We start from the raw sequence: 24,913 nt of genomic DNA, 5'->3' as shown, positions 1-24,913 counted from the left end.
GGGTTGTGAACCCGGCGCTATTACTTTAATGTCTCTTAGATTTTTATATCAGGTACCCAACAAGTGGTTTTCCATGCCTGCAAAGGATTTAAAAAGTGTGTGTGTTGGGGGGCGAATGATAAAATGTGTTTGTATTCAAAGCAGGAGGGAGGATAATGTGCAGGAAGTTGGAATCTAGGATAAAAAACTAAGTGGTTGCATTAAATGCATGACAAATAAATTTTAAAGGAGTTGGAAGTAGAACCTGGGTCGGACCAACCCCTCCCACCTTCCAGCATAAGGATTCCGGAACATTCTGTTTAAAAGGGACCACCTGCACCCAGCTGTGGCTTATGACGCTGCTAAGAAGGACAGAACATCCCCATCCTTCCCCCGCCGGCTCCCCAGCCTCTGTACTACATTTTAAAAGGACGGACAGCCTAAGGGCGACAGGGAGAGTGCGTAAGACTGAATTCAGGGTTCCGAACCAGGGATTAACAGGGGGAAAAGTGGGAAAGGGGTAGCCCAAATCCACAGGCTTGGAAGAACAGGGAAACGGGAAAGCCCCAAAGGCCTTAAAGACAGCTATAGTCCTATGGAAAGTTTTTTTCTTCCTCCGGCTTGAGCCCGACCTAGGCAAATGGGTTCACCGATCCAGCCCTGCCTTTCCCTCGCCCCGCCCTTGACCCAGCCTGTCCCTTCTAGGGCGATGGGGACGTTCTTCCGTTTAAGAACCACCCGTTTCATTGATTTTCTTTCAAAAAATTCAAATTCCCCATCCCCAGATATTCCATCCATGTAGGTTAAAGATGTCAAAACTATATTGTATTATTTTTCCTTCTCTTCCGCTTTAAATCGAAGGTGGGAAAAACTCCGCGGAGAACCAAGGCAATCCTCAGACAGCCCACAAGCCTTTGTACCCATCCATTAGCGGTCCTAAACGCGAACCCGTCCGTCATCACTACAGTCCAATCGGAGTCTCTTTGACCCCCAGATACCCCACCCACTTCGAGAAACTCGGGAACTTTCTGTATTCGGGGTATACCTTGACCCCTGTATCCCATGATCCTATCTTAAACCATCAAACCATCAAACTAGTTTAAACGCCACGAGCCTCTCACCGCCCTACAATTATCACCCCAGTGCTAGTCCTTTCGGTCAATTATAATACCAGGGGACACCATCGCCAGCGGGTAACGGAGACTGAGTGGGCGGAATCAACAACAACCCAACCCCAGCGCCTCTCCTCCCTCCCCTTATGACTCACGACTCGGGTCCCTTCCCAAGAATCCCAGAAGAGTCTGGAGAGTTCTAGGAGGGGCGGCGCCCGGGACACCGATTGGTCCCAGGAAGCCTGGAGGCGGGACGCGAGGCGAAACCCCTGGAATATTCCCGACCGGGCAGCCCCGCAGAGCTCCGCGATTGGTCGAGGACGGAAAAGGCGGGGCTGGATGAAGCGTTATAAGCGCAGAGCCGCGGCGCCGCCGGCAAACAGCAAAGCGGCAAAGAGACTCCAGGTTGTCCTGAGGCATCCGCTCGCGCAACTTTCGCGGCGTTATTGAGGCCCGCTCCCGCGCCTTCGCGAGTTTGCAGCTTTCGAGAAGACCGAGTTCCTCGTTGCGGATTCCGACCGCCTTTCCAAAGCCTGAACCTGAGCGCGGGGCAAAGAAGAGAGCAGGGCAGCGGCATGGCGAAAACCGCGGCCATCGGCATCGACCTGGGCACCACCTACTCCTGCGTGGGGGTGTTCCAGCACGGCAAGGTGGAGATCATCGCCAACGACCAGGGCAACCGCACCACTCCCAGCTACGTGGCCTTCACCGACACGGAGCGGCTCATCGGGGATGCGGCCAAGAACCAGGTGGCGCTGAACCCGCAGAACACCGTGTTCGACGCAAAGCGGCTGATCGGCCGCAAGTTCGGCGACCCGGTGGTGCAGTCGGACATGAAGCACTGGCCCTTCCAGGTGATCAGCGACGGCGATAAGCCCAAGGTGCAGGTGAGCTACAAGGGCGAGACCAAGGCGTTCTATCCCGAGGAGATCTCGTCCATGGTGCTGACCAAGATGAAAGAGATCGCCGAGGCGTACCTGGGCTACCCGGTGACCAACGCGGTGATCACCGTGCCGGCCTACTTCAATGACTCGCAGCGCCAGGCCACCAAGGACGCGGGGGTGATCGCGGGGCTGAACGTGCTGAGGATCATCAACGAGCCCACGGCCGCCGCCATCGCCTACGGCCTGGACAGGACGGGCAAGGGGGAGCGCAACGTGCTCATCTTTGACCTGGGCGGCGGCACCTTCGATGTATCCATCCTGACGATCGACGACGGCATCTTCGAGGTGAAGGCCACGGCGGGGGACACCCACCTGGGAGGGGAGGACTTTGACAACCGGCTGGTGAACCACTTCGTGGAGGAGTTCAAGAGGAAGCACAAGAAGGACATCAGCCAGAACAAGCGAGCCGTGAGGCGGTTGCGCACGGCCTGCGAGAGGGCCAAGAGGACCCTGTCGTCCAGCACCCAGGCCAGCCTGGAGATCGACTCCCTGTTCGAGGGCATCGACTTCTACACGTCCATCACCAGGGCGCGGTTCGAGGAGCTGTGCTCGGACCTGTTCCGCAGCACGCTGGAGCCCGTGGAGAAGGCGCTGCGCGACGCCAAGCTGGACAAGGCCCAGATCCACGACCTGGTCCTGGTGGGGGGCTCCACCCGCATCCCTAAGGTGCAGAAGCTGCTGCAAGACTTCTTCAACGGGCGCGACCTCAACAAGAGCATCAACCCCGACGAAGCCGTGGCCTACGGGGCGGCGGTGCAGGCGGCCATCCTGATGGGGGACAAGTCTGAGAACGTGCAGGACCTGCTGCTGCTGGACGTGGCCCCGCTGTCGTTGGGGCTGGAGACGGCCGGGGGCGTGATGACCGCCCTGATCAAGCGCAACTCCACCATCCCCACCAAGCAGACGCAGATCTTCACCACCTACTCGGACAACCAGCCCGGCGTGCTGATCCAGGTGTACGAGGGCGAGAGAGCCATGACGCGGGACAACAACCTGCTGGGGCGCTTCGAGCTGAGTGGCATTCCTCCGGCGCCCCGGGGGGTGCCCCAGATCGAGGTGACCTTCGACATCGACGCCAACGGCATCCTGAACGTCACGGCCACGGACAAGAGCACCGGCAAGGCCAACAAGATCACCATCACCAACGACAAGGGCCGCCTGAGCAAGGAGGAGATCGAGCGCATGGTGCAGGAGGCGGAGAAGTACAAGGCCGAGGATGAGGTGCAGCGCGAGAGGGTGTCTGCCAAGAACGCCCTGGAGTCCTACGCCTTCAACATGAAGAGTGCCGTGGAGGATGAGGGTCTCAAGGGGAAGATCAGCGAGGCGGACAAGAAGAAGGTGCTGGACAAGTGCCAGGAGGTGATTTCCTGGCTGGACGCCAACACCCTGGCCGAGAAGGATGAGTTTGAGCACAAGAGGAAGGAGCTGGAGCAGGTGTGTAACCCCATCATCACTGGACTGTACCAGGGGGCGGGTGGCCCTGGGGCCGGCGGTTTTGGGGCTCAGGCCCCCAAAGAAGGCTCTGGGTCTGGCCCCACTATTGAGGAGGTGGATTAGGAGTTCTTTCTCAAATTGTTCGTGTTTGTGTTGGAGACCGTTGGAATTCAGGACTCTTGCATTGCCTTACATGTCTGCGTATCATCAGCTCTCAACTTTCCCAGTTTGCCTAATTTCAACGTTCTCTTTCGGTGAATTCACATAGTTCCTTTTTTCTAGAGTCTAAATGTAGCAAGAATTAATACTGCCATCTTTTGTGCCTTTCTTTTTTGTAATATTCACACCAAACAGGCCTTTTTTTTTGTTTTGTTGTTTTATTTTCTGCTGAGTAAATAAACTCAATAATTTGTGTTCCCTGCTTCTGTGTTTTATTCTGAGGTTAGAGTCTGTATAGGTTGGTGTTTTGCTTTAAAACTGGTAATTTGTATTTTAGGTAAGTCCGGTATCTGGAGAAGTAAGTCTATATATTGCATTGTGAGCTCTTGCTTTCAGGCAAATGGTATGTTGGGGAGTTTTTTTGTTTTTTTTTTTTGTTTTAAAACAACTTGTATTGGGTAGGTTGGGTCTGGTTGTAGAAAAGGTTAAGGGTTACTGACATAGTGCCTTGAGTTTGGCGAAGGGGTTGACCCTATGTAAGGGTGGCCTGGGAAAGGGTTATTGGGTAGGGTGTTCCCAGAGAGGCTGGCAAGAGACAGAAGGGAGAGGCAGCTACGTGGGAAGGTCCTGACTGCCCATTCCTGTAAGTGCCCCTGGTCTGTCAGAGCCATGGTGTATAATCTGGTTTCAGAATGAAGGAACAGGTGAGTCCTAAATTGGTAGTGAGGAAATGTGAGATAAAGCACTGGGTTGCCCAGTTAGGATTAGCCACTCTGACCTCTTGTTTTCATACGTTAAAATGAAAGAGTCTGGTTTGATGCCTCTGTCTATAGTTCTCATTTCTGAGAGGTTACTGAGATAGAAGTATCACATTTCTGACTGGTTATTTACGTTTTAAGTACCCAGTGAGTATCCAGAAGGAACTGTCACTGAGTTGGTGCCCCAGCAGAAGGACCTAATAGGTCAGTGCTCTTATGTACCAGGCACTGTTTGGGGGCCTTTTATGTGTTACGAATCCTCATTCTACTGAGAGGGGGTGGTGCATAACTTGCACAGGTGAACACATGGGAAGACTTAATTAAAATTACCGTAGTGGTTTAAAAAAATTTCAGTTCAGCAAAGGTGTTAAACCTAGATTCCAACTCTGGTTTCCTCCGTTTTTGCCAGACTGTCGCAAGTTCACAGTAATTTTGGTTTGTTGGTTGGTTGGTTTGTTTTTTTACCATGCCTGGTTCTGGGTTGGTTCTAACTTGGGTTTCATAATCATTACCCCTTTGCCTTTGCTTTATGGAATCCCAAACAATTATATCAGATAAACACTGGGACTGATAACAAAGGCTTAGTATTTGTTAACTGAGAAGGGGGGAGGTCTACTACAAGTTTTCTTCCCATGCATTAACTTCCCTTTGAGATACTGCATATCCTAGCTGCTAGTATTCTAGAAATAATCCCCTTCACAACCTCCTTGTTGAAAAACGCTGCCGCAATCCTCAAGGGTTGGGAAGGAAACCCCTTTAAGAATCCGTTGCATGTGGAGGTTACAAAGTTGTTTGGGAACAAGATAGCGATGGTGGTTGCAGATCATTGTGGATATACTTGGTATCCCTGTTAAACCCACTTTGTTATTTTTTAATTTTTGTAAACTCTACACCCAATGTGGGGCTCGAATTTTAGTCTCTGAGATCAAGTTGCATGCTCTTTAGGCTGAGTCAGCCAGGTGCCCCTGAGTTGTGCACTTTAAGGTGGTTTTTATGTTATGTGAATTTCACTTCATCAACAAAAACTTTTTTAAAGATTTTATTTATTTATTTGACAGACAGCGATCATAAGGAGACAGAGGCAGGCAGAGAAGAGGAAGCAGGCTCCCTGCTGAGCAGACGGCCTAGCCGTGCTTGATCCCAGCACCCTGGGATCATGACCTGAGCCGAAGGCAGAAGCTTTAACCCACTGAACCACCCAGGTGCCCCACAACAAAAACAATTTTTAAAAAATAGTCTCAAATAAATAAAATCTTTAAAAAAAAAAAAAAAAAAACAGTCTCACTCGGGGCACCTGGCTGGCTCAGTGTAGGTTAAAGCCTCTGCCTTTGGCTCAGGTCATGATCCCAGGGTCCTAGGATCTCGAGCCCGGAATCGGGCTGTCTGTTGGGCAGGGAGCTTGCTTTCCCCCACCCCCCACCCCCCGCTTGCCTCTCTGCCTACTTCTGATCTCTGTCAAATAAATAAAATCTTAAAAAAAAAATAGTCTCGGGGCACCTGGGTGGCTCAGTGGTTTAAGCCGCTGCCTTCGGCTCAGGTCATGATCTCAGGGTCCTGGGATCGGGTCCCGCATTGGGCTCTCTGCTCAGCAGGGAGCCTGCTTCCCTCTCTCTCTCTCTGCCTGCCTCTCCATCTACTTGTAATTTCTCTCTGTCAAATAAATAAATAAAATCTTTAAAAAAAAAAGTCTCAATATTCCATAGAAGCATTTTCTGAGTTTGTTTTCTTCAGAGCCCACCAAACCTTTTAGTAAATAAATAGTCACTTCTTTTTTTTTTTTTTAATTTTTTTTTTATTTGACACAGAGAGATTACAAGTAAGGAGAGAGGCAGGCAGAGAGAGAAGGGGGAAGCGGGCTCTTCGCTGAGCAAAGAGCCCGATATGGGGCTTGATCCCAGGACCCTGAGATCATGACCTGAGCTGAAGGCAGAGGCTTAACCCTCTGAGCCATCCAGGTGCCCCAATAAATAGTCACTTCTGAAGAAAATCAGCAATCTGGGAATGGCCCATATATGTGGACTTTGTTCTGGAAGTATGGAAATGGAAATCTAAGAGATGCTTAGGCTTCCAGGCCAGCTTATAACCTTCAAGACAGTTGAACTGTAGGACTGTGGACTCTAGCCACAATGTAAACCAGTCTTCGTGAGGACCTGCATTTGCTATGGTACCTCCTCTCCCCCTTAGAGCTGCAGGAACATTTGTGACTCATTTGCAGATACCAGTGACTCTTCAAGCCAGCAGCCACGACTACTTAGGGGAGAGGTGGCAGAGGAAGGTGGATCGAAAAGGGTAAAGGGTGGAGATTGGGAAGGTCCTACGAAACACCTTTGAGCAGAGTGTTTAGAAAAATCTCTAGAAATAACCCTGGCGAAAATAAGTTCCTGTGGCCCAATTAGTCAAGTTATTGAATGGTTGCTTTATTAAGAAATCAATATAAGAAGTTATAGCCTGTATAAACCTGCACCGGCGACTGAAATAATCACTTTGTAAGGTCAAAGGAGAGCAGGCTGATGAAACTGTAGACTTTTTTTTTTTTTTTTAAGATTTTATTCATTTGTCAGTAGGCAGAGGGAGAAGCAGGCTCCCTCCTGAGGAAGGAGCCTGACAGGGGACTCGATTCTAGGGTCCTGGGATCATGACCTAATCTGAAGGCAGGCACTTAAGAGACTGAGCCAGCCAGGCATCCCAAAATTGTAGATTTATTTATTATTTTTTTTTAATTTTTCCAAAATTGTAGATTTAAAAGAGAATGCAGTGCCATCCCTGGAGAAAGTGATGTCTTGGGTAACAGAAGAAATTTTGGGGGTGGGGGAGGTACATGGAAGAAAAATGACCGCGGGTAAGGAAAGGATTTTTTTTTTTTTAAAGATTTATTTGACAGACAGAGATCACAAGCAGGCAGAGAGAGCGACAGGAGTAAGCAGACTCCCCACTGAGCAGAGAGCCGGATGATGCGGGGCTAGATCCTAGGACAAAGGCAGAGGCTTTAATCCACTGAGCCACCCAGGCGCCCCGAGGAAAGGATTTTCTAAGTCAAATATTTTCCTTAATTCCTTTCCAATCCCACCTGTTTCCCTATGCCAGCCCTCAGAAGGCAAGCGGCTATGGTAATGCAACTGTTTGAACCCAAGGTATTGCTTTGTTAGCAACATATATACTTACTGTTATTTCTGCTGTTTAAGAGGACTGTCATCAAAAACTAAAAAGGTAATCAAAACAATTTTATAAATATAAAAGTGGGCAGGGACATGGACTTTCGGTTAAAAGAGGAGATGGGATTATTTCAGGTGAGGGGGCGATCCTCACGGTAGGGATAAGGAATGGCAACTGTCCTCAACCTTCACCCTAACTGAACACCCTAAATCCGTCCCCGTGGGTCACCTCTTGAGAATCCGCTGCATTGGAACAGGGCAACGCCACGAGCCCCGCCCCCCTTCCCTAGCACCGCTCCCACAAAGCCTAAGGGCTCCGGCCGCGGAGCAAATTCCGGAGGCCGGGGTGAACCCGCCCCGCCCGCCGCGTCCCGACGGTCCCTGTAGCGCCCAACTAAGGATCGAAGGATGGGGTATGGGGGGCGTGCAACGGAGTCCAGAAGACGAGAATCAGTTCCCAGGGCCTTTGACCTTTTTTTTACCGCTCCCAACGTCCCCACGGGGCGAGGAGCGACAGGCGGCGGCAAGACTGCGGCAGAGCGAGGCCAGCAGGGACCGGGGCGCCGCGCGTTCCCGCCTGGCTCGGTGCGCGCTCGCTTCGGGCTCTGGGGACCTCCTCCTCTGGCGTCTGGCCATCCGATTCCCACCCCCAACCCCTCCCATCCCCCGCATAGTTGTAGGAGTTACAAGACTTTCCAGTGCTTTCGTCGCATAAATTACCTAGTGTGAGAGAAACTGTGAAGACCTCGCCTTTTTTTGTTTTCATCCCGTCTTGAAAAAGTCACAAATGCCTGGTAGCGGCCAGGCAATCCCGCGGCCACCCCGCCGCTAGGTTCCAGCGGCGGCCTCCGCGCTCTGCACCCGCCTTTATCCTGTCCGTATCCCGCGGCCCGGCGCCGTCAGGAGCATTTTGGAGTTTTCTGGGTTCGGGGGTGGGGACTGACTTGTAAGAACGTGCTTCAACAAACTGCCCCGTCCAAGGTCCCCAACACCTCCCCCAACACCCCAACCCCGCCCTAAAACATCAAGCTTAGTCATGGCTCTATATTTAATTTCCAGAAGATTCTGTGAACTATGTTCCAGCTTAGCCATAGTAACAGGGCTCCCCCCCTTCCCCGCACCCCGCTTTCCCCTTTCGGACCGAACATTCTCTTATGAAAGGAGGGGGAGGCGGGGCTGGGAGATCCGGGAGTGTGGGAAAGGTGGGGGAGGGGGTGATTATGAATCAGAAGTGGCAGCCTGGAAGGGAGTCCCAGCTGGTCATATATCCCGTGGTGCCCCTAATGCGCACAGAGGCGTGACATTCACTTCACTCCCTTCTGTGGCCATTTGTTTTCCTCTCTGTAGAGAATGAAGGATAGGATGCATATGCCAGCATTGAGAGGAGTCCAAAATAGGGAGTATGAGGACATGTAGGCTCAATCATCAGTTCTAAAATTAGCTTTCAGGGTGACCAGACTAAGCCATTGAACTCTGATCTTTTGTGTTCATCTTTAAAAAGGAAAAGATTTGACTAAATAGCCTCTGCCTAAAAATCTTAAGATAGTTTCTCCAGTAAACTGAAAGTAATACCATTGTCCAGGCAGTAGTCCCCAATCTTGTAAGCACCTCGAGAATATTGAGAGGTCAGACCCTAGAGTGTGGGATCCCAACAAAGACAGGAGAAAGGGAGCAAACTTTTGAGCACTGCTCTGTCCCAGGCACAAAACTAAGGCCTGAGAAGCATTATCCTATTAATTCCTGATGCTACCATCCTACTAGATGGATACTGTTAATTCTATGTTAGAGATACAGAGACTTGTGTTAGTTAACTTACAAGTACTGCATGGTGAAGAAGGAGGAGGACAGGAGGTAGAGTCAGATGCAAACGCAGATTTTCCCTTTCCCAGGTTTTCCCAAAAGCTTCTGGAAATCCGTAGTACTCCCCAGTCACAGAGGCCTTTGCCATTGACTTGTTAAAAATGCCTGGCTCTGGGTTTCATATCAGTTATCTCTTTTGCTTTTTCCTAACTAACGTTAGAATTGTACTATCTTTAAAACTAAAAGAACCGAGGAGAATAGTACTGTTGGAGAAACTGCAGGAAAAAGGAGAGAAGAAAAAGAATGTGGCAGCTTCAGGGTCATGAAGGCTCACTTCCTCCACTCTAACTGCTCTGCAAAGTTCTTGGCTCTCTCTTTTGTTCCCCACTCTTAAATAAGTACCTGACAGCCCCACCAGTTTGGGGAATTGGCTAATTGCAAAATTAGCCAAAATAAAATTCTGGAAAGCTCTTGGGGTTCTTACAGTCATCTTACACAGCAGTTAAACCTGCGACAGGGTTTCTTTTTGCCTTGGGAGGCATCCAGCATAAAAGACAAAATTCAGGAGACCCTCTCCTTGTCAGGAAATGGGAAAAGAATATAGATGTTTGGGTCCACACAGAGAGATTTGACTCAAAACGTAAGTCAGCTATAAGGGGTAGCTGATGATTCACGGGAAACAGTATTTCTAGTGGATCTTTTACTGCTACACACACAGTAACAAGATTTGAGGTCTTGTCTACCATGTCTACCTGCCAGGCAGTGGGTACAGTGATGCCCTTTGCTTCCAGCCAAAAAAGTATTCTAAACTGCAGATCTGAAGAGAAGGAAGGAGTAATTCCAGAACTGCCTCTAGTAGCAGCTAATGCCAAGGAAGCTTCCAGAGGGAGAAGGAGGTGAGGTTAAGGGTCCCTAGAAGTGTTGACACATTGGGCAGCTAAAACGAAAGCTTGGGGAGTCGCCAGAGATTGCATAAAGAAATGGAAAATTCCTTAAGTTTGACCAGTTTGACTAGATTAGGAGGTGACTCATTAGGGAGCTACATCTGAATGGTTAAAAAAAAAAAAAAAAGTTATCACTTGCCTGCCCAAACATACACGGGATTGTGAAAGCAATTCTAGCCGAGCAAAATGTTCAGAAGCAAGATTCCTTCCCTTTATCAAAAACTGCCTTCTCATATAAAAGCGAACATACAAAAAACTGCCTTCTCCCACTGTATTTACTGTGTTCAACCATGTGTATACAGCAATGAGCCTATTTTTGATGGGTTGTGAACCCGGCGCTATTACTTTAATGTCTCTTAGATTTTTATATCAGGTACCCAACAAGTGGTTTTCCATGCCTGCAAAGGATTTAAAAAGTGTGTGTGTTGGGGGGCGAATGATAAAATGTGTTTGTATTCAAAGCAGGAGGGAGGATAATGTGCAGGAAGTTGGAATCTAGGATAAAAAACTAAGTGGTTGCATTAAATGCATGACAAATAAATTTTAAAGGAGTTGGAAGTAGAACCTGGGTCGGACCAACCCCTCCCACCTTCCAGCATAAGGATTCCGGAACATTCTGTTTAAAAGGGACCACCTGCACCCAGCTGTGGCTTATGACGCTGCTAAGAAGGACAGAACATCCCCATCCTTCCCCCGCCGGCTCCCCAGCCTCTGTACTACATTTTAAAAGGACGGACAGCCTAAGGGCGACAGGGAGAGTGCGTAAGACTGAATTCAGGGTTCCGAACCAGGGATTAACAGGGGGAAAAGTGGGAAAGGGGTAGCCCAAATCCACAGGCTTGGAAGAACAGGGAAACGGGAAAGCCCCAAAGGCCTTAAAGACAGCTATAGTCCTATGGAAAGTTTTTTTCTTCCTCCGGCTTGAGCCCGACCTAGGCAAATGGGTTCACCGATCCAGCCCTGCCTTTCCCTCGCCCCGCCCTTGACCCAGCCTGTCCCTTCTAGGGCGATGGGGACGTTCTTCCGTTTAAGAACCACCCGTTTCATTGATTTTCTTTCAAAAAATTCAAATTCCCCATCCCCAGATATTCCATCCATGTAGGTTAAAGATGTCAAAACTATATTGTATTATTTTTCCTTCTCTTCCGCTTTAAATCGAAGGTGGGAAAAACTCCGCGGAGAACCAAGGCAATCCTCAGACAGCCCACAAGCCTTTGTACCCATCCATTAGCGGTCCTAAACGCGAACCCGTCCGTCATCACTACAGTCCAATCGGAGTCTCTTTGACCCCCAGATACCCCACCCACTTCGAGAAACTCGGGAACTTTCTGTATTCGGGGTATACCTTGACCCCTGTATCCCATGATCCTATCTTAAACCATCAAACCATCAAACTAGTTTAAACGCCACGAGCCTCTCACCGCCCTACAATTATCACCCCAGTGCTAGTCCTTTCGGTCAATTATAATACCAGGGGACACCATCGCCAGCGGGTAACGGAGACTGAGTGGGCGGAATCAACAACAACCCAACCCCAGCGCCTCTCCTCCCTCCCCTTATGACTCACGACTCGGGTCCCTTCCCAAGAATCCCAGAAGAGTCTGGAGAGTTCTAGGAGGGGCGGCGCCCGGGACACCGATTGGTCCCAGGAAGCCTGGAGGCGGGACGCGAGGCGAAACCCCTGGAATATTCCCGACCGGGCAGCCCCGCAGAGCTCCGCGATTGGTCGAGGACGGAAAAGGCGGGGCTGGATGAAGCGTTATAAGCGCAGAGCCGCGGCGCCGCCGGCAAACAGCAAAGCGGCAAAGAGACTCCAGGTTGTCCTGAGGCATCCGCTCGCGCAACTTTCGCGGCGTTATTGAGGCCCGCTCCCGCGCCTTCGCGAGTTTGCAGCTTTCGAGAAGACCGAGTTCCTCGTTGCGGATTCCGACCGCCTTTCCAAAGCCTGAACCTGAGCGCGGGGCAAAGAAGAGAGCAGGGCAGCGGCATGGCGAAAACCGCGGCCATCGGCATCGACCTGGGCACCACCTACTCCTGCGTGGGGGTGTTCCAGCACGGCAAGGTGGAGATCATCGCCAACGACCAGGGCAACCGCACCACTCCCAGCTACGTGGCCTTCACCGACACGGAGCGGCTCATCGGGGATGCGGCCAAGAACCAGGTGGCGCTGAACCCGCAGAACACCGTGTTCGACGCAAAGCGGCTGATCGGCCGCAAGTTCGGCGACCCGGTGGTGCAGTCGGACATGAAGCACTGGCCCTTCCAGGTGATCAGCGACGGCGATAAGCCCAAGGTGCAGGTGAGCTACAAGGGCGAGACCAAGGCGTTCTATCCCGAGGAGATCTCGTCCATGGTGCTGACCAAGATGAAAGAGATCGCCGAGGCGTACCTGGGCTACCCGGTGACCAACGCGGTGATCACCGTGCCGGCCTACTTCAATGACTCGCAGCGCCAGGCCACCAAGGACGCGGGGGTGATCGCGGGGCTGAACGTGCTGAGGATCATCAACGAGCCCACGGCCGCCGCCATCGCCTACGGCCTGGACAGGACGGGCAAGGGGGAGCGCAACGTGCTCATCTTTGACCTGGGCGGCGGCACCTTCGATGTATCCATCCTGACGATCGACGACGGCATCTTCGAGGTGAAGGCCACGGCGGGGGACACCCACCTGGGAGGGGAGGACTTTGACAACCGGCTGGTGAACCACTTCGTGGAGGAGTTCAAGAGGAAGCACAAGAAGGACATCAGCCAGAACAAGCGAGCCGTGAGGCGGTTGCGCACGGCCTGCGAGAGGGCCAAGAGGACCCTGTCGTCCAGCACCCAGGCCAGCCTGGAGATCGACTCCCTGTTCGAGGGCATCGACTTCTACACGTCCATCACCAGGGCGCGGTTCGAGGAGCTGTGCTCGGACCTGTTCCGCAGCACGCTGGAGCCCGTGGAGAAGGCGCTGCGCGACGCCAAGCTGGACAAGGCCCAGATCCACGACCTGGTCCTGGTGGGGGGCTCCACCCGCATCCCTAAGGTGCAGAAGCTGCTGCAAGACTTCTTCAACGGGCGCGACCTCAACAAGAGCATCAACCCCGACGAAGCCGTGGCCTACGGGGCGGCGGTGCAGGCGGCCATCCTGATGGGGGACAAGTCTGAGAACGTGCAGGACCTGCTGCTGCTGGACGTGGCCCCGCTGTCGTTGGGGCTGGAGACGGCCGGGGGCGTGATGACCGCCCTGATCAAGCGCAACTCCACCATCCCCACCAAGCAGACGCAGATCTTCACCACCTACTCGGACAACCAGCCCGGCGTGCTGATCCAGGTGTACGAGGGCGAGAGAGCCATGACGCGGGACAACAACCTGCTGGGGCGCTTCGAGCTGAGTGGCATTCCTCCGGCGCCCCGGGGGGTGCCCCAGATCGAGGTGACCTTCGACATCGACGCCAACGGCATCCTGAACGTCACGGCCACGGACAAGAGCACCGGCAAGGCCAACAAGATCACCATCACCAACGACAAGGGCCGCCTGAGCAAGGAGGAGATCGAGCGCATGGTGCAGGAGGCGGAGAAGTACAAGGCCGAGGATGAGGTGCAGCGCGAGAGGGTGTCTGCCAAGAACGCCCTGGAGTCCTACGCCTTCAACATGAAGAGTGCCGTGGAGGATGAGGGTCTCAAGGGGAAGATCAGCGAGGCGGACAAGAAGAAGGTGCTGGACAAGTGCCAGGAGGTGATTTCCTGGCTGGACGCCAACACCCTGGCCGAGAAGGATGAGTTTGAGCACAAGAGGAAGGAGCTGGAGCAGGTGTGTAACCCCATCATCACTGGACTGTACCAGGGGGCGGGTGGCCCTGGGGCTGGCGGTTTTGGGGCTCAGGTCCCCAAAGGGGGCTCTGGGTCTGGCCCTACCATTGAGGAGGTGGATTAGGGTCCTTAACCTTCATTGCTCCCTGTTTCTTTACAAGTTGGTAGTGACCTGCGGACCTTGCTGTTGCACTGGGTTTTTTTCTACCTTCCATTTTCTACTATTTTAGTTCAATCTAAAGTTAGGTTGTTACCTGATAGTATTTGTCTTTATTATTTCTTTCTAGTGTAATAGTGTGTTTGGTAGAATTTTTTGCATTTAAAGTAACTGGTACTGTAAGTCTTTTTTTTTTCTTTCTTTCTTTCTTTTTTTGTCTGTAAAATGAGTAAATACTGCCACCGTCTGTCCAATTTTGCTATGTAAACACCAGAAGTCTTGGAATGTCATTTTAGGTTCGTATGGTTGTTTTTTATAATTTGTATACTTCATGATGGAAAATAAAATGTTAAAAAATGTGAGTCTATTTTTATTTGAGAGGGGATAACGGGCTCTTGGAATATCCGAATTGCATAGATCGGTGAAAGGGACAGTACTTCTGGAGAGATGTGCAGTGTGAGGAGCCATGATTTGGCTACTTATGTTGGGACTTAATTTTAGGTTGCAAATGACGTCTGTGCTAGAAAATTCTAGGTGCCCATTTCCCTGGATGCACCTTTTTTAGGGGAAAAGTAGGGATGGGGGCTGCAAAAAAATGGTTTGAGGGATAAGTTATTGTGGGTTTACAGGCAGTATTGAGAGGGGTTCATGGCTCCTTATTTGCTTGCTCTTAATGTTTGCAGAACCCTTAATTTGTCCCTTCTGAGCTATGAGTCTTCTGGTCTGTTAACTTAGGTTATGAGTGATAATGGGGGGTGTGTAAAGCAGCAAAAAGGAGATGCAGATACAGTGATTTACTTTGTAAATTCCAGTTCGGTGACTGAGTGCACATTATTAGCCTTAGTTTTGGTTGTCTCACTTTAAAATAAAGAAATTTTTCTGAATGACCTCAGTTCTAAAGTTCTACAACATTTTGAGCAGAAATGTAGAATAGACAAAGCAGTATTTTCAGCCATGGTCACTCTGCTGCAGTTATCCCAGCAAGGGCACAGAGGGGGAGAGTCTGAGGGTTTTGGGAGCATGACAATGAAGCAGGTTCTTTGCTTCACCCCAATAATCTTAAGTAATTCTCATCTCCCCTCCTAATTAGATATTTTAAAGTTTTTTTCATAGATTAGCATGTGGAAGTGGTCACTTCAACTACATCCAGGGTAAAATTAGCAACAAATGTTTTTTTCACACTGCCTCAACACTGTTGATATTGGGTCCTATCGGTTCTAAGTGACGGTTTTACCCCAGTTCTAATGATCAGTCACCTCCTTTTCCTTTTAGGGAGACTCTCAAAACCATAAGAACTTAAAGTAACATCTAATTTAATTATGAAGGAGGAGCTGAAAGGAGTAGAGTGTAGAGCTGGGAAGATCAAGGAAATGGGCTTTCTTCCGGCTCTAGCAGTTAGATTAAAGGTCCTTAGCATAATCCTTAGCCTGGTAGAATCCCAACCTCCTGCCTTCCCAAAACTGGGGCTGGAAAGAACAACTCCAAAATAAAAACAAAGTTCAATTTCTGTGTTTTGTTGAAACTTCACCCTGTGGGGGAAAAAATCCAATGTTCTTAGGAATGACGAAGTAGAGAAAGCACTCCTTGAAAGCTTGTAAAGGGAATATAGTAAGCTCTTTTGGTTCCTGGACCAAGTCTCAAAGGCCTGCTTGACTCACAAAATAAGTGAACTATATACTACTATAGCCTCCTACCATAGGCCTTAGTACAGTTACATTGCTGCAGCAGCAGGAATTGCGGGCTTTCTTATCTTCCCCACCTCCCCACCACCTCACCCCCCTACCCCTCCCACCCCCCCTGCCTGCCAGGTAGTAGAGGGAATAGATATATGCAAGCTCTGGAGACCTGTTTCTCCAACGTGGTGGTGTATTCAAATCATCAGGGGAGGCTAAAAAAAATACCCATTGCCTGGTCTCCACTAGGAGTCTAGTCTTTGGGGGGCGGGCAAAGGTGCCCAAGTGTTTCTGCTGTGCATCAGAAGCTGCTCCTGATTACGTTTTTAGAGGGCTGGGGTATGGGAGAGGGAGGGAGCTGTCAGTGCTCCGAGGAGCAGCAGGTAGTGGGAAGGGGGTTTCTGCTGTGAATGGGAGCACAAAGGCTTGAAAGGAGTTGTTGAAAAGAGTGTCGATTAACTCAGCAGCAGTGATATAGGTGAGGGAAATCTCCCAGGACAAACAGATCAAAAAAGAGAATCCCTAAGGCCGGATGGACATGGTTCTTTAGAAAGCAACATCAGAATATGAGAATTCAGGGGCACCTGAAGAGCATGCAACTCTTGATCTCAGGGTCCTGAGTTTGAGCCCCATATTGGGTATAGAGAGTTAAGAACAAAACCAAACCTTAAAAAAATTTTTTTTTCTTGAAAAAATCAAAATCTTCCAAATGTCCAAAAAAAAAATTTTTTTTTTAAATTTATGAGAATTCATTGGCTCCCTGCACATACACATATCTTGGAACTTAAGGCAAACTTACTTTGCAACATCAACTCTGGGTGGAATTCAGTCCTTGAGAGCCGAGAAATGTACTAAATGAATGAGTGAATACTATAGGATGCTTGGAAGAGATTTTTTTATTTTTATTATTTATTTATTTATTTTATTATTATTTTTTAAACATTTTATTTATTTATTTGTCAGAGAGAGAGCGAGCCAGCACATACAGAGTGGCAGGAAGAGACAGTGAGAGACGCAGGCTCCCTGCTGAGCAAGGAGCCCTTGATGTGGGACTAGATCCCAGGATGCTGGGATCATGACCTGAGCTGAAGGCAGTGGATTAACCAACTGAGCCACCCAGGTGTCCCTATTTATTTATTTATTTATTTATTTATTTTAAAGATTTTATTTATTTACTTGACAGAGAGAGAGATCACAAGCAGGCAAGGAGGCAGACAGAGAGAGGAGAAAGCAGGCTCTCCGAAGAGCAGAGAGCCTGATGCGGGGCTCGATCCCAGGATGCTGGGATCATTACCTGAGCCGAAGGCAGAGGCTTTAACCCACTGAGCCACCCAGGCGCCCCTTTATTATTTATTTTTATTCCTAAACTCTACATCCAACTTGGGGCTCAGACTCACTACCCCAAGATCAAGAGTTGCTCCACTGAGCCAGCCAAGCACCCCTGGGAGAGATTTTTTTTTTTTAAAGATTTTATTTATTTATTTGACAGAGAGAGACACAGCAAGAGAGGAATGCAAGCAGGAGGAGTGGGAGAGGGAGAAGCAGGCTCCCCACTGAGCAGGGAGCCCAATGAAGGGCTTGATCCCAGTACCCCGGGATTATGACCTGAGCCAAAGGCAGACGCTTAATGACTAAGCCATCCAGGTGCCCCTCTGGGAGAGATATTTTTTGATAGAAGTTTGAAATCGTGGGGGAAGGGAGGTCAGATGAAAAGTGATTGCAGAGGTAAAATGATATATTTCCTACACCCACACTGGCCTTCTTCCAAATTTTAATCTGTATTCACTGTGCCTAAATTATGTGCCTTAAGGCTGATTTGGGGGGCACCTGACTGGTTCAATTAGTAGAGCCTGCAACTCTTGATCTCAGGTGGTGTGTTTGAGCCCTATGTTGCATGTAGAGATTACTAAGGGAAAAAAAAAGGACTGATATCCTATGAACTGGAACCTCTAACTCATCCCCTCATCCAAGTGTCTTTCTCACAAAAGATGAGGATGCCAACCACATCACCAAACATTAACTGCAATGAGGAGCAATAGAAGGGTCCAGGAAGGTGGGATTTGGGATAATTTATGAGTTGATGGATTAAGTGTCCAAGAGCAAATGACCAGATTTCTGGGAGAGCAAAACTAGCAAAGGGAGAACAGGGCCTGGATGTTGCTACACCACCATCATTTGTTTTGCTTCCAACCTCCCTGAAATATATAGTGCTATTTAGAGTATACTGAACAGAGTGGGTCCACTGTTTCTGGCCAACTCTCAGGCCATGCATGACTCAGAGGACATGAAATAGGAGATGGGGTGTCGTTTAATGGGAGTAGTTCAGCTTAAGGGAGTACTTTAATGGTTTTGTGTTTTAGTAGTGTAAGAGAAGAAAAGTTCTGTAGATTCATTGCACAGCAATGTGAATATGTTCAACACTACTGACTTTACACTTAAAAGAGGTTAGAATGCTTTTTTAATTTATCAAATGGGGAGCGCCTGGGTGGCTCAGACCCTTAAGCGTTCGCTTTTGGCTCAGGTCATGATCCCAGGGTCCTGGGATAGAGTCCCCGCATGACATCGGTCTCCCCGCTCATTGGGGAGACTGCTTCTCTCTTTGCCCCTACCCCCTGCTCGTTTTCTCTCTCTCTCTCTCTCTCTCTCTCTCTCTCTCTCTCTCTCGGTGGCTCAGTTGGTTAAGCAGCTGCCTTCGGCTCGGGTCATGATCCCAGCGTCCTGGGATGGAGTCCTACATCGGGCTCCTTGCTCAGCGGGGAGCCGCTTCTCCCTCTGCCTCTGCCCGCCATTCTGTCTGCCTGTGCTCGCTCTCTCCTCCCCCCTTCTCTGATAAATAAATAAAATCTTTAAAAAAAATACTTGGAAAAAATAAGTTATCAAATGGTGTATTTTTTCAAATGGTGTATTTTTTTTAAAGATTTTATTTATTTATGCATGAGACACGGACTGAGAGCAAGAGAGAGGAAGGCAGGGGGAGAAGCAGGCTGCCCGCTGAGCAAGGAGCCCCCCGCTGAGCAAGGAGCCCCCCGCTGAGCAAGGAGCCCAATGCGGATCCCTCAATTGTGGGACCACAACCTGAGCTGAAAGCAGACCCCTAACCGACTGAGCTACCCAGAAACCCTCAAATGGTGTGCTGTTTTTTGTTTTTGTTTTTGTTTTTTTAAGATTTTATTTATTTGAGAGAGAGAGAGAGAGAGAGAACGCAAGCAAGGGGAGCAGCAGGCAGAGAGAGGGAGAGGGAGTCGCTGACTCCCCGCTGAGTAGGGAGCCTGACGTGTGGCTCCCTTCCGGGACCTGGAGATCATGACCAGAGCGGAAGGCAGAAGATTAACCATCTGAGCCGCCCAGGCGCCCCTCAAATGGTGTTTGCTTTTTTTTTTAATTGTTTATTGTATGTCATTTATATCTTAAAGCTGTTAAAAAAAAAAAAAAGACATTAAGGTCTGCGGGCTGCAGTGGGTTGCGAATTCAGATTTTGCTAGCTTGACGAAGCAGGTGACAGCGTCCCGGAACGACCCGGATCCCAAGCGGGCCCGGGTGAGGAAGAGGGAGAGGTCCCTCGGTCATTACTGCAGGGGGCACTGGCTGTCCCTGGAGAAACGGCTTCGGAAGAGAGCACCTCTGCGCATGCGTCTGGCCCGGCCGGTCGAGAGAAAAAGTCCTCCGTCTTTTGTTTTTCGAAATTAACAAGATATGCCCATATTTGCCCGGAAGCGTGTGACACATTCTCCCCTGCTTCTCTTTCCTTTGATTTATTCTTATTTGGCCGAACGACTGGGACGACGCCGTGGGTCGAGCCTGGCATGGACGAAGACAGCCATGCCTGTCAGGCCCCCAGCCTCACGCCGCTATAAATAGCCGGGGACGTAGAGTTGTCGTTCTCTTTGTGCGATTGTCTGGTTGCGCCGGGTTCTGGAGTGCTGCTTCGCCCCCCTCGGGGCTGCCGGGCTCCCTCCCTGACACCCAGGGAGGCGATGGCCCCGGCTTCCTGCGAGTAGGTGTCTCGGGGCCCTGCGGGTGAGGGGGCCGCAGTCTCGGGCTGAGCAGGATGACCTACCGTTACAGACTAGAGTTTCTGACGCGCCCGTGACGCCGCTCTTCGGAACTGACCCAGCCCAGGGCCGGGGGGACGCGGCTAGCGTCGCCCCGGCCTCTGCTGACTCCCTGTTTCTTCCCAGGTCCCTGGTCCCCGCAGGCGTGTCCGCAGCGCCGCGAGGGTGAGTGGATTGCGCACGATGGAGTGGCTGGTGGTGGTCCTGGGGGAAGACGGGGGTAATGATGAACCCAGGTGACGCTGAGTGTCTCGCTGACGCCATCACCGCAGCGCGCTGACCATCCCCGGGCAGGGTTTTCCCAAGGGTTGGGCTGGGGAGAAACTCAGGGCCGAGAACATGTGCTAGTAACAAATGCCTGTTTTCTCCACAAGGTTTCTTAAGATGTCCGCCGGAGTGTTAATCGTTGAATAAAGGTGAGTGTTAGGTGTGAGATCCTCCTCCCGTGCTTTTCACCGCTTTATCCCCAAACCTGCCTCTTTCATGGGGTCAGTGTGGAATCTATTTTCTAACGAACACGCGAAGCAGTGCAAGTATTTTACCTAGTGATTTTCCAAGGACTGCTTTTCGGTTTACTTTTCTTTTGTGACTATTTAAAAACTCTGTAATTCCCCATGTTTTGTTCAAGCATGGTTCAGTCTACTTTACTGCTGTACATACTGGGCTTCCCTGGTGGCAGTATTTTTTGCAGTTCTGAGGCTGCCCCCCTCTCCCCAACTTTACTCTTTCCCACTTAAATCTCTACTCTTCATTTGTCACATCCCTACACTGGCAGTTGTCGTTCAGCGTATTACATCCCTTCCCAGAATGGCCTCCAGGGATCCAAGTCTCCTTAAATTGGGAATGATGATTTCTCAGACTAGAGTCTCTGATGCTGGTCTTGATGTCAAAAACTAAATTCTGACTCATTTGGAGAACTGGATACTTGAGTCTCAGAGAATGGGCCTACAGGGGGACCTTAACTTTGCTTGTCCTTCTCATTGGGTTGTCTGCCCTGTTTTCATCTTTCTAGCGTGATTATTCTGGAAGCCTAGCCGGGGTCGCTCCCTTTCAGATTAGGCACCGGTCTGGTGGCGGCTGAAGGGCTGAAGTCTTTCGAATTCGCCCTCTTGGAGAGATGCTGTGGAGAGAGGTCTGTAATGCCTAGGTAATGGCTCCTGCCACTTGAACCTGCAGGCTGTGATGAGAAGAGCCACATTGTTTCTTTCTGGCTACTATGGTGAGTGCCCTTTTCTCTTGCAGCCCCAGAGTGAACCATTAGCATTTCTCTGAGGATCTTTGAAACCCTTGATTTACTCATGTTTCCCCTATCCACTCAGGTTCATTTCTTAATTCCAGTTTCCTGCATGGTTCTAATACATGTTCTTCTATGAAATTTCAGGTGTTAACGCAGAGGATTATCTCCTATCTGGTGTTGGGCAGATCCTAGGAACTTCCATCTAACCTCCTTGCATTGACCTGTATGAGCAGCAGCTGTCAACTTACTGGAAAAATGAAACTGCCCAGGAATTTTGAGATGCTTAAATATTTTAGATCAATAAGATTTCTTTAATAAAAACATTTGTTTTTATTAAAAAGATTCTAATAGAACATTTATTTTTTTTTTAATATTGTATTTATTTATTTGACAGAGAGAGACCCCAAGTAGGCAGAGAGGCAGGCAGAGGGGAGGGGGAAGCAAGTCCCCCGTTGAGCAGAGAGCCCAATGTGGTGCTCGATCCCAGGACCCTGAGATCATGACCTGAAGGGAAGGCAGAGGCTCAACCCACTGAGCCACCCAGGCGCCCCTTTTTAAATTTTTTTTTCTTTTTTAAATAAAAACATTTTAAAGCAGAATAAAAGTTTGGTTTCTGTAAAAACAAGGTATGAAAAGATGTAGGGAGGTGAAAGGTAACCATCTGTGAATGAGTATCACAGCTAACAGCTATACATCTGTACCGCTGTATACAGAAAGCTAAAACTAGGTTGACACTAAAATTAAGAGTTTTATTTAGGTGGGGTGCCACGGGATTTTAATGGACTAGGTTTTAACAAGGTTTTTAGGGTGTTGAAATACACAGGTAATTTGCCTTTTGAAGAGTCAGTGGAAACAAATGGTTTTTATTTAAAAGCATATACCCATGGTGGTTACCAGGGGTTGGGGAAAGGGGTAAATGGGAAATGTGGATAGAGAATTTCAGTTTTAGAAGATGTAAAGAAGGGGTGCCTGGGTGGTTCAGTGGGTTGAGCCTCTGCCTTTGGCTCTGGTCATGATCTCAGGGTCCTGGGATCAAGCCCCTCGTTGGGCTCTCCGCTCAATTGGGGAGCCTGCTTCCCCCTCTCTCTGTCAAATCTTCAAAAAGAAACTTAAGAATAAAGGAGATGGGGGGCACCTAGGTGGCTCTGGGTTAAAGTCTGCCTTCAGCTCGGGGTCATGATCCCAAGGTCCTGGGATCGAGCCCCACAGGCTTTCTGTGCATCAGGGAGCCTGCTTCCTCCTCTCTGCCTGCCAAATGAATAAATAAAATCTTAGAAAAAAAGAAGATAAATCATGGTGATGGTTGTTCAGTATTACAGAGTGTATTTAGTACTATTGAAGTGTGTGCTTAAAATTGGTTCAGATAGGGCCACCTGGGTGGCTCAGTGGGTTAAGCCACTGCCTCCTGCTTGAGTTGTGATCTCAGGGTCTAGCTCCGCATCTGTTCAGAGGGAGCCTGCTTCCATCTCTCCCTACTTGTGATCTCTGTCAAATAGATCTTTAAAAAAAAAAAAAGGTTCAGATAGGGACACCTGGGTGGCTCAGTTAAGCTTTGGCTCAGGTTATGGTCCTGTGGTCAGGCTCCCTGCTCAGTGGTGAGCCTGCTTCTCCCTCTCCTCTTGTGGTTGCCCCTGCTTGTGCTCACTCTATCTAGTTCTGTCAAGTAAAGTCTTAAAAAAAGAAGTTGGTAGGTTTTATGTGTATTTCATAATAGTAAGAATGGGGGGAAGCATATTCATATTTCCACTATTTCAAGGATGGTTTTTCACCAGCATGTACAAATTGCCATTGCTGTTAGGACTTAATTATCCAGTTCTTGGGATGGGGGGCATTTAGGTTTATAGTCGCTGTAAACCAGTGCTGATTCCCTATTTGCACCCATCTGAAGTTGTATAATATACTTCCAAAAATAGAATTTCAAAGGATTTACTCATAAAACAATGCATAGTATATTCATAAGGTTGTACAGTTTATGCTCGGTGACATCAGGGTCCTCATGAGATTGACTGTTTTCCCTATACCTGTCATTGCTACTCCCAGTGGGAACACTTGACACCAGTTTAGTGCTGTTAACTCATAGTACATTCTAGTCTCTTTTTTTAAGATTATTTATTAGAGAGAGTGAGTGAGAGCATGAGAGGGGAGAAGGTCAGAGGGAGAAGCAGACTCCCCATGGAGCTGGGAGCCTGATGCAGGACTTGATTCCGGGACTTCGGGACCTTGAGACCTGAGCTGAAGGCAGTTACTTAACCAACTGAGCCACCCAGGCACCCACTTTTTAGTCATTTTTAACCTTTGCCACTTTATTAAGTATAATCTCTATCCCGCAATGTGGGGCTTGAACTTAAACTTCAAGATCAGGAGTCCTGTGCTCTATCAGCTGAGTCAGATGAGTAAATCTCTTTAAAACTACATTTCTTCTGTATTTGCCTACTGAAAAAAAAAAATTTTTTTTTTTTGAGATTTTGTGAGAGTGACTACATGAGCAGAGGGAGGAGGGAAAGGGAGAAGCGGACTCCCTGCTGACTTGATCTCAGGACCCTGAGATTGTGACCTAAGCCAAAGGCAGATTTCCAACCAACTGAACAACCAGGTGCCCCTGCCTACTGTTTCCAGCTTGGTCCCCACCATTTATTTTATTTTATTAAAAGATTTTATTTACTTGACAGAGCACAAGTAGGCAGAGCAGCAGGCAGAGACGGGGAAGCAGACTTCCTGCTGAGCAGAGAGGCCGATGCAGGTCTTGATCCCAGGACCCTAAGATCACAACCTGAGCCGAAGGCAGAGGCTTAACCCACTGAACCACCCAGGCACCCTAGTCACCATTTTATTTAAAAGAAAAAAAAATTAAGATTTTATTGAGAGAAAGCACAAGCTGGGGGACGGCAGAGTGAGAGATAAGCAGACTTGGAGCTCAGCTGGGAGTCCTACGCTGGGCTCCATCCTAGGACCCCATGATCATGATCTGAGCCAAAGTCAGACACCTACCTGACTGGATCGTGCAGGCTCTACCCCACCCACCACCACTTTAAATTAGCATAGATAGGGATGCCTAGGTGGTGTCCCTGGAAGGTCTCATTTGCTTTCAGTTCAGGTTAGGGTTGTGGGATGGAGCAAGGAATCAGGTTCTCTTCCTCTGCCCCGCCCCTTGTGTACATGCTAGCTCTCTTGCTCTCTAAAATAAATCTTAAAATAATAAATTAGAAATTATTTTCCCCCAGCCTTTATTTTTCTTAATCACCTTTGCTAGTTTTGTTTTTTTCTTCCATACATTACTCTGGTTGGTACTTTCTGAAAGACAGTGGCTAGTTTGCTGCTTGCATTGCTGTTCCCTAATAAAGGATGCCCTGGGCTTTAGTCCTTGGCCCAAAACCTTAGGATTAGCCCTGCTTAAAAGGGACTTGTTCTCTAAAACTTCGTGTATTAAAGTAGGTAATACTTAATTAGGATTCTTAAAATCCCTCACCTGGGTTCTTGCTCTGAAGACAAGAACCGAATTAGTCTGTTACCAGTCAAGGTTACTTTGTGGAGGGGATTGAGACTGGGATGGGGTGAGGGTAGGAGGAGAATTGGACTTTTTCCTCCAGGGATTTCTGAATCAGTACCATGAAGAATGTACCAGTTTATGATGCAAGGTCCCAAGCACTTAATTGTGTTTGGCTCTTAGGCATCATCCTATTTTATCTTCCTGTTTCACCTTCACAGCCAGTGGTGCTTAGATCT

At 49.1% G+C, this 24,913-nt stretch overlaps 2 protein-coding genes, 1 long non-coding RNA gene and 2 other non-coding genes across 6 annotated transcripts; all 5 read left to right on the top strand.

Annotated features, from left to right (window-relative positions):
* Positions 1–1,543: 1,543 nt before the first annotated feature.
* Positions 1,544–14,586, top strand: LOC116589012 (heat shock 70 kDa protein 1-like). The gene is made up of 2 exons (XM_032340831.1): positions 1,544–3,583; positions 14,187–14,586. The coding sequence occupies exons 1-2, from the start codon at positions 1,667–1,669 to the stop codon at positions 14,193–14,195; spliced, it is 1,926 nt and encodes a 641-aa protein (XP_032196722.1). The 5' UTR covers positions 1,544–1,666; the 3' UTR covers positions 14,196–14,586.
* LOC116589015 (heat shock 70 kDa protein 1) lies at positions 12,094–14,586 on the top strand. The gene has a single exon (XM_032340837.1). It carries the CDS (start codon positions 12,270–12,272, stop codon positions 14,193–14,195), a length of 1,926 nt encoding a protein of 641 aa, XP_032196728.1. The 5' UTR covers positions 12,094–12,269; the 3' UTR covers positions 14,196–14,586.
* A 5,013-nt stretch (positions 14,587–19,599) lies between these two features.
* Positions 19,600–21,480, top strand: LOC116589009. 2 transcript variants are annotated; one of them, XR_004285141.1, is made up of 5 exons: positions 19,600–19,895; positions 20,080–20,118; positions 20,328–20,369; positions 20,966–21,172; positions 21,335–21,480. It is a non-coding gene; the product is annotated as an uncharacterized LOC116589009 (long non-coding RNA). The 2 variants fall into 2 exon arrangements; XR_004285142.1 differs by having other exon boundaries at positions 19,606–19,895; positions 21,008–21,172.
* On the top strand, positions 20,173–20,235 carry LOC116589615. Its single transcript, XR_004285374.1, has one exon. It is a non-coding gene; the product is annotated as a small nucleolar RNA SNORD48 (small nucleolar RNA).
* Positions 20,793–20,860, top strand: LOC116589612. Its single transcript, XR_004285371.1, has one exon. It is a non-coding gene; the product is annotated as a small nucleolar RNA SNORD52 (small nucleolar RNA).
* Positions 21,481–24,913: the final 3,433 nt, after the last annotated feature.

This window comes from Mustela erminea, chromosome 4, assembly GCF_009829155.1.
Source record: "Mustela erminea isolate mMusErm1 chromosome 4, mMusErm1.Pri, whole genome shotgun sequence".
Lineage (NCBI taxonomy): Eukaryota > Metazoa > Chordata > Mammalia > Carnivora > Mustelidae > Mustela > Mustela erminea.
This window is presented reverse-complemented; position numbering and strand designations above follow the sequence as displayed.